Source organism: Zootoca vivipara, chromosome 3 (assembly GCF_965207765.1).
Source record: "Zootoca vivipara chromosome 3, rZooViv2.hap1.1, whole genome shotgun sequence".
In the NCBI taxonomy this organism is placed as follows: domain Eukaryota; kingdom Metazoa; phylum Chordata; class Lepidosauria; order Squamata; family Lacertidae; genus Zootoca; species Zootoca vivipara.
Genome location: NC_142586.1, coordinates 61,581,278 through 61,590,708, shown reverse-complemented (window position 1 = coordinate 61,590,708; position 9,431 = coordinate 61,581,278). Strand labels below are relative to the sequence as shown.

The 9,431-nt window shown below is 44.4% G+C and overlaps 1 protein-coding gene across 1 annotated transcript in view; it reads left to right on the top strand.

The window, feature by feature from the left end:
* The first annotated feature begins 220 nt into the window (after positions 1-220).
* Positions 221-9,431, top strand: part of EPM2A (EPM2A glucan phosphatase, laforin) — a 35,877-nt gene continuing 26,666 nt past the window's right edge. Inside the window, exon 1 of the mRNA XM_035108819.3 lies at positions 221-1,917. Coding sequence (XP_034964710.3) covers positions 1,653-1,917 — 265 coding nt within the window. The 5' untranslated portion in view covers positions 221-1,652. The remainder of the gene's footprint in view (positions 1,918-9,431) is intronic.

Below are 9,431 nucleotides of genomic sequence, written 5' to 3'. Positions count from 1 at the left end.
TTTGTGCTAGGCCAGTGTGGAGGTGGGGGGGTAGAACATTTGCTTTGCAAGCAGAAGGTCCTAGGCTCAATCTCCACAATCTCCCCTTAAACCCTGGAGTGTTGCTGACAGTATAGATCGTGTGGCTGAGACAATACTCTGCTAAATTGACTGATGGCATGACGATACAAGACAACTCCCTAGGTTCCTATTGAACCAATTTGGGTCTGAAACTATGAGTATAGCTGTGATTTATTGTTAGTTTTCCAAAGCTGCTAAGTACAATTAATCATCTCAGGAAGTAAACCAGGAATCTTCTCAGGAAGCAAACCATGAATTTTCTAGAATTCTTCAAGAGGTGTACTGAGTAATGAAGCATTCACTTTCCACTGTTCATTCCCAATGGATTTTTCCAATCCAATGGATTTTTTTCTCTTCTCCCCACCCACCAGGTTATTTTGTAGTGTTTGCCATATCCCAAGTATGAAGCTTCAGTATTTCCTAATGAATATCATGGTTACTAATGTGATCTAACAAACTGCTTTGGCTACAGGGAGCTGGTAGATACACAGGTGTACAACTTTTTAAAAAGTTCAGTATTTGCTCTTCTCTTCCCCAACCTTCTAAAAAACACATTTGGGGCCAGAAATTTAACTGAATGCTGCACACTGAGACCTCAATGTAGTCTTTTGAGTGGTTTGAACAAGTTCTTGTCGTATATGCTGTATGTGGGCACAGCAACTTGGCCTGGCAGTAGGGGACATGCAATGCCTCCTTTATCCCCATCTAATCATTCCACCCACTTTCCTCTTAAGTTGCGGCTGTGGAAAACCAAGCACACCGGACTCAACCCTAACAGGCACAACCCAGGGACCCCTGAGGACCCCTGATCACCACGTGTGAACAAGATGGTGGTAAGGAGTTGCAACTCCTGGAGCTGTGCAGGGAGGGACACATTTCAGCACTAGAGTATATGCTTAGCACATACTGGCTCGATCATGGGCATCTCCAGGGAGGGCTGGGACCAGCTACTGTCTGCAACCTTGGAGAGGCTACCAGTAACACTCAGCTCAATGGACCAGTTGCCTGACACTCTGAAGTGACCAGACCTTCCTTCCTTTCTCCCTGTGCCCAAGGGCTGGGAAGCCTACAGGAGAGCTGCCCCATCTCTCCCTAAGCCCTATAGGAGAGCCAGTGGGATGCAGCGTCGGATTAGGACCTGGGAGACCAGAGTTCAAATCCCTGCTGGCCCAGGAAGCTCCCTGGGTGACGTTGCCGCGAGCATTGCCAGTCAGGCAAAACTACCTGGCAGGGTGGTTGTGGGGATTAAATCAGGGAGAACCAATGCCTGCCGCATTGTGGCTCTTTGAGGGAAAGGTGGGATGGAAGTGAAACGTGGAACAAATACAATGCAAGCCGAGCCTCGCTCTCTTCGAGAAGCGCTGGTCCTTTGGGAGCTTGCAGCGGCGCGAGAGTCCTTTATAACGGATTCCTGAAGAGTCACGTGTCTACCGGCTCGCATTCCCTTTTCGGTAGCGGAGCGCGGACGGGCAGCGCCTCACGGAGGCCGAAGTGACGTCGCAGTCGCACGGCTGCGATTCCCTCCCTAGCGGCGCCGTGAGGGAGCCCAACAACCGCTCGCTCGCTCCCTCTACCCGCCACGGACTCCTGCCATGCTGTTCCGCTTCGGGGTCATCGTGCCCGCCCGGCTAGCCGAAGGCGGCACGGTGCTGTGCGTCTCGGGTTCCCGGCCCGAGCTGGGCCAGTGGGACCCCAAGCAGGCGCTGGCTATGAAGCCCGCGCGGCCGCTGGCTCCCTTGCCCGCTCAGGAGCCGGTTCTGTGGCTCGCGGAGGCGGCCCTGCGCGAGGACGAAGCCGCGTGCACCTTCTGGTACAAGTTCCTCAGGCGGCACGAGACAGGGGACGCCGTCTGGGAAGGTAACGGCCGCTCAGCAAGCCCAGCTCCCCGCCCCCGCCTTCTTCCTTTCCGTGTTTGTATGTGTGCGCGCGCGCATGCGTGTGCGACGGGGGCGTGGCCATGGCGGTCAGTTCTCGCGTCGAGAACGGTGGGCCGTTGTTTTTGCCCGCGTCGTATTGCATCAGCACAGCTGTGTCACCGTTATGTAATAATAATAAAAAAAACCAGTCTACCTTGAGCGGATCTTTTAGGTCTAGGTAGCTCACAAATGTCTTCCCCTCAGTTTGCTGAGATATATTTCTTCTCGTGGATGGTGCTGTGTTGGCTACAAAGCGGGGGGGGGGGCAGATTATCATTGTAGTAAATAGGGGTGGAGATACTGTAGTTATTAGGTTTTCACACACACACCCTTCTGTTGAGACTGGGAATGGGATGTGAGGTGGCTCCGAAGTGCAGTTATACTTCGGAAGTCAAACACCTTGTGAGTTGGAACCTGTTGGCTTCCAAACGCTGCAAACCTGGAAGTGAGTGTTCCGGTTTGTGAATGCTCTTTGGAACCCAAATGTCCGACAAGGGTTCCAATTGGCTGCAGGAGCTACCTGCAACCAATTGGAATCCGCGCCTTGGTTTTCGAACTTTTTGGAAGTCGAATGGACTTCCATGATGGATTCCATTCAACTTCTGAGTTGCGGTTAGCTTGTGATGACCATGGGGAATTAACAAGGGTCATGAGTGAATACAGGGGCACACAGGTCTGTGGTTGGCATCTGACTGTCTAGAGAGACAATGAAGTCAGACCGCTGCGTTAACAGCACCGAAGTGACTTCTCTGAGGCGCAAGCCTGGTTGGTGTGTATGGCTGTCCTGGGCTGCCCAGACGACAGGCCTTGCTGATGTGGTCCCAAAGGAAAGCAGAGCAAAATGTTTGGCATCAGCTTGTCTGCAGTCCAGCCATCTTAGGGACTCTGCTCCAGATAGGTTCTCTGCTCCAGATGTGTGTAGGGTTTAATCCTTAGCCCTTTCTTCTCCTGAAAATATAAGGCAGTAGAGGTTTAGGATCTGAGTCTTTCTTCTTCTAGATGAGCCCCATCTCCCCCTCACCTTCCTCTACAGCACACGTAGAAACTGCTTTCTTGACCATTGAATCCACTATCGGTTTCATTTGCTCAGTTTGCCAGGGTTTGACTTGAGACCCATCAGCTACCCTCACCTGGGTTAGCCAGCCAGTAGATTCTGTTTTCCATGGTGTGGCCACTGTCCACGTGCTGACAGCTTCTAAGAGCCACAGGTGGGAACTGAGTGCAAGGTAGGGACCAAAGGTGTACAAACTCTTCCAGAAGGAGCACAAAGTGTCCCCCGCCAGAGGTACCCCTCTCTTAACACCCATACACCCAACTGTTGCAAATATATGCCATAAATCTCTTCTAAATGAAATGTAGGCTCCTGCAAAGGAGATGTGCTTGGATACCTTTAGGCAGGATTTAGGAAAGAAAGGTGCTTGCATCCAAAACAATCATTGGAATATCCTGTGGACATGTGTATTTTGTGAAGACCAACAGTCCCAGTAGGTCATACTTCTTTGGTAACTTTGAAAAACTGTTAGAAAGGTGTAGAAGTCCTTTTCAAGGGGTGAATGACTCACAGAGTAATGCTATGCAGGCTCATAGGGATGGTGGGAAAGAAACTACTGCACCCACAGAGGTCACATTGGATTTATATTGCCCCATTCACAGTGTACAAGATGGCTTCACATCCAAATGCAGGGCTTAATAATAATGAAAGTTGAGAGTATAGTTTACATAGTGCAGCTTCCAGACAAAAATGTTTATGAGTTAGTGCACCTAAGTAAGTAAGCATGGTTTATGGCACTGGAGAGGAAAATAAAGACACATTGTTTCAAGGTTGCAGTAGGCTGGTGAAAATAAAAGACATTCTTTTGCGGTTCAGTGTTTGGTTTTTTATTTGCACATTGAGAGTAGTAAGGTGTGTGATTGAAAGTTGCACCATGTACAGTTAATATTTAGCTAAGATGTGTAGTATATAATTACACTATCTTGGTATTATTTTTTGGAATTGTGCTTTATTGCTTTAAAATTTCAAAACCAGGTGTTATTTTAAAACAGTTGAGTACATTTCTTATGGATAGTGTGTGTGTGTGTGTGTGTGTGTGTGTGTGTAATGGTGGTAAGAATCTATTCTATTCTACTTATAATTGCATAGAAAAGCTAGACAGTATTGGAAATAGGGAGAAGACCTGGAGAAGCTAAAGTAGATAAAATGGAAGGGAAGAATGTACTGGGTACTGAAGGTAGCTATATATTGTTGTAGCTCAGTTTCATAAGGAAATCTTCCTGTTCCATTGCAAAATGACAGTAGGTTTCAGAAACAATGCATCTTTATCTTGCTACTACAGTTGGTAGCCAATCATTTCCTCGTGGTAGCAGTAAAATCTAATTATGACAACTAGGAATTCTATAGCTTTATTTTATAGCTTTTTATATACCATTCATACAACAAAAATATGTCAAGAACCTGCTGTTTTACTCATTGATTGCTGATATCCTGTTTAACATACATCCAGAATAAATGACATTTTGAGTTGCAGAATGTATGATTTCAAGTAGTCAAACACCTTATAATGGGCACACACATTAATTATCACATTATCACATGAATCAGAGTTTGTAGAGACAATTTTCATAAAGACTCCTTATGTTCTAATGATAAAATATGCCAGCAATAGGTTTTTTTTTACTAGAATTCAAATAATTAAACTTTAAATATTGACTCTGGGCATGATATTTAATGTGAGCCTTTACCCCTATAACACACTCTCCAAATCTGTGACCTCCAGAGAAGATTTTACTGAAATAATTAAATTTCTTGTTCCCTTTCATGTCTTTTTTATTCCCTTCCTCAATCTTTTGCTCTCTTGCTCTCTTTCTCTCTTCCTTCTTCAAGCTAGAATGGTCTATAAATCAATACTTTCTGCTCCCACTAGATGTCCCTCTTGGACCTGAGAATCGAAAACCCTCATTTCTCCTACAAGACAGCACTATGAGAGCTTAATCGACTTTTAACTCAACAAATTTAAATTTTATTCCCTTTGTGCATTTCAATCTTGTCTAAAAAGTAATAGAAGGGAAGGAACATTAAGCGCAACTAGGTATTGACTGCCTAATTTTTTAAAAAGCACAGCTTATTTCAATCCTTTTGCTGAGCAAACAGTATTAGAGCTTTTAATGTTTTCAGGTACAGTAAGGATACTTTGTGAGTGACTAGAAGTAAACACGAACATGTTGTAAAATTAAAACATTGAAAATAGAGCAATCTTCTATGGGTTAGTTTTCTGGTATGGTCTAAAATTGGGTTGGCACCTTTGGTTGGGCAAAATATGAGAGAGGTCAGGCAAAAGAAAGGACTGGGTGGGGTGGGGGGTCACACATACTCTCATGGCACCAAATCCTCCCCCACTTTGTGGAGAGGGGTTCCCTGCATCTGGTCTCCCACTTCCCTCACCATTCTGGCCCTGCTCTTTCCCTCAACTCACATAGAGAGGCAGGGGCCAGGGATAGATGGCCGGCTTCCACAGGTGACTTTAGTTGCAGCTCCACCCTCTTGCCCTTGCTGATGCCAGAAGAGACTCGAGTGCGGAGGCGGAGGGAGGAGGAGAGGTTGTAAAGGCAGTACTGTAGAAGCATATTGGATATTTTCGGGGGGGGGGGCAAAAATCAGGGGATGAAATTTACCAAATTTGGCCAAAGCAAACAAGATGAATTTTAACAAGGAGAAATGTAAAGTACTACACTTGGGCAAAAAAAAATGAAAGGCACAAATACAGGATGGGAGACACCTGGCTTGAGAGCAGTACATGTGAAAAGGATCTAGGAGTCCTGGTAGACCACAAACTTGACATGAGTCAACAGTGTGATGCAGCAGCTAAAAAAGCCAATGCAATTCTGGGCTGCATCAATAGGAGTATAGCGTCTAGATCAAGGGAAGTAATAGTACCATTGTATTCTGCTCTGGTCAGACCTCACCTGGAGTACTGTGTCCAGTTCTGGGCACCACAGTTCAAGAAGGATACTGACAAGCTAGAACGTGTCCAGAGGAGGGCAACCAAAATGGTCAAAGGCCTGGAAACGATGCCTTATGAGGAACGGCTTAGGGAGCTGGGTATGTTTAGCCTGGAGAAGAGAAGGTTAAGGGGTGATATGATAGCCATGTTCAAATATATAAAAGGATGTCATATAGAGGAGGGAGAAAGGTTGTTTTCTGCTGCTCCAGAGAAGCAGACACGGAGCAATGGATTCAAACTACAAGAAAGAAGATTCCACCTAAACATTAGGAAGAACTTCCTGACAGTAAGAGCTGTTCGACAGTGGAATTTGCTGCCAAGAAGTGTGGTGGAGTCTCCTTCTTTGGAGGTCTTTAAGCAGAGGCTTGACAGGCATATGTCAAGAATGCTTTGATGGTGTTTCCTGCTTGGCAGGGGGTTGGCCTGGATGGCCCTTGTGGTCTCTTCCAACTCTATGATTCTATCATTCTACCATTAAATTTTTTCCTCCTCAGATCCACTCTGAGTGTTGTGCCAGGGACTGAAGCCAGACCATTAGTTTATCCAGCTCAGCATTATGTGAACTTTCTGGCAGGGTCTTAGACAAGGGGTTTTTCGCAGCACTACTTAGAAATGCTGGAGATTGAACCTGGGTCTATTTCCTGCAAAGCATGTGCTCTGCTCCTTAGCTACAGTTTATCAAGCCTTTAGTTTTATCTTTGCAATTGTCCTTTTTCTGGTTGTAAATATGACTTACAGCATAATCCTAGGCATGTATACTCAGAAGTAAGTTCCATTGTGTTTCTAGGTAAGTGTATAAAGGGTTGCAGCCTTATCTCTGCCTCTGTGCCACCTATAAGTACTTGATAACAGAAAGGTTTTGTTCTCTTCCTGACTTGCAAGATGTGTGTGTGTGTGTGTGTGTGTGTGTGTGTGTGTGTGTGTGTGTGTGTGAATAAAGCTTATATATGTACTTAACACAGCAATGCCTCAGTTCCCTGAACAAAGGGACAGGTTTTAACTGATCCGATGAGCAAAAATTAACACATTCAGAATAGCAAGTGAGTACTGTACAGTGGTGCCTCGACTTACGAATTTAATCTGTTCCGAAGGCACCTTCATAAGTCGAAAAATTCGTAAGTTGAAAAACGCCATTGGAAACGCGATTTCCCATAGGAATGCATTGAAAATGGAAAAATTCATAAGTCGAAACAACCCTACCTAAAAATTTGTAAGTCGAAAAATCCCTATCTAAAACCGCCGTGGTTTTTTTCAGATGTTGAGACATTTGTAAGCGCGTGGCCATTACCCATTCGTAAGTCGAAAAATTCGGTTGTCGAGTCATTCGTAGGTAGAGGTACCACTGTATTGTTCACCCCCCTATTGTTTACTGCTGAAACAACTAAAGGGGGACACACTATAAGTTTACTTAACTTATTATCCACCATAATTTGCTGAAAAACAGAGACCAGGTATACAGTTTTTGTAATGTACATTTTGTAATGTACCTTTGCATTTTTTATATGCTAAGCCAGGCTTTAGAAATGTACAGGGAAAGTGCTATTTGGAAACCAAGCAGGCCCATCGCCAAGGGGTCTGAGCCATCTCTATTTAGATGAAGGAAGCTCAACATGTCCATAGCTCTATACAGTAACAATCAATTCAGTCTTGCATTCCAAGCCATCTAATACTGAATTTCAGTCAGAACGTAAAATAGCAGGGATGCTTCCATAACAGACTTCAATCTCAAAGGTTTAGAAACCTGGGACTTGTTTTGTTCACTGGTGAAGCCTAATAATGTTAACAGGTAAATATCATTCCCTGAAGTTGTTGTTGTTGTTGTTGTTTAGTCGTTTAGTCATGTCCAACTCTTCGTGACCCCATGGACCAGAGCATGCCAGGCACTCCTGTCTTCCACTGCCTCCCGCAGTTTGGTCAGACTCATGTTGGTAGCTTCAAGAACACTGTCCAACCATCTCATCCTCTGTCATCCCCTTCTCCTTGTGCCCTCAATCTTTCCCAACATCAGGGTCTTTTCCAGGGAGTCTTCAGTAAGTGAAAACTGGACCTCAATGAATTTTCTTTTTCATTGTAATGCAAGACTACAGAAAGTTGGTAGTGATTTATCTGAATCTCTTCATGAAACTTTATTTTTTTAAAGCATCTGGTCAGACAGCTAAGCTGAATTCTCACCTCCTCATTTAATGTTGCACATTCACGAGTTCTGTGTCAATCTGCCTGTCTGCATTTCTTCGATAATCATTAAACCAGTTTTACATACTGTAAAATCTTACTCTTTCCCCCCTCATAGCTTATTCAGATAAATTCAACTGCTGAGCTGCAACCATGTTGTCTGGATTTGAACAGCAGTCTCTTTCAATTATATAAGACAGACTAGCTTTCAACCTTTGAGCTATTCTGAGGAAATACAACAACAACAACAACAACAACAACAACAACAACAACAACAACAACCTTTGTTATTCTTATTAATAACATTTTAATTTTTTTCACATAATTCTGTCATCTTTCTCCCAAACAGTTTGTTCAAAAAATGATCTGGAATGAGCAGTAAGGTAGCCAAGTTATGACACCAAACCACTGAAGGTGGTAGAAAAAAAGGATTGTGAAATGCTCCAAAAGATGTATCCAGAATGTGTGAAAATTGCATTAAAATGGCAAATGCAATTCAGTGTAAGCAAGGGGAAGGTAAAACACATTGGGTGGGGGGATCATAAGTTCACATAAACACTGATCTTGACTGACCTCAAGATCATAATGGGGAGTTTAATGAAATGTCCTGATCTGTGGTGATGTTCAGCACTAAGAGAAGGTGGTGATGACCCAAGCAAGGTAGAGATCAGTAGAGCCAGGGTTCTGAAACATGATAGGTAAAGCAAAGCAAGGCCAAGACCTTGAGTAAGATCAGGGTTACAGTTGTGGTGCCCTGGAGCAGCTGGCAGAGTTTTGTAGCCTGGGCTAGTTACACAAGGTCATAGAGTCATAGAATGGTAGAGTTGGAAGGGACCATGAAGGTAATCTAATCCAGCCTCTTGCAATGCAGGAATATTTTGCCCAATGTAGGGTTCAAACCTTCAACCCTGAGATTAAGAATCTCTGAGATTAAGAATCTAGTAACAGAGCTATCCCAGAAGAAAGCCCTGCTCCTTGAATGCTGCATCTGGCACTTAAAAGTCCAGTACCCTTTTCTGCAGCTGTTGGATTTTTCTAGGCGGTGGAGTATCAAGTTTGGGGAAAGCTCCTCAGAGGTCTCCTGATACTGAGGAGTCTGTATAGTACAGTCATTGATGGCATGTAGCAGAGATGTCTCCTCTGTGTTTGAGAGATGCAATGTGAGCTCCAGTGTCAGTAGCTTCACTTGGGAAGGACACACCCTGAAATTATTGGTTCTGTATCTGACAGTGCTGATGAACACACAAATGGCATGGCTGGTGCAGTCACAATCCAGAAAACAGAA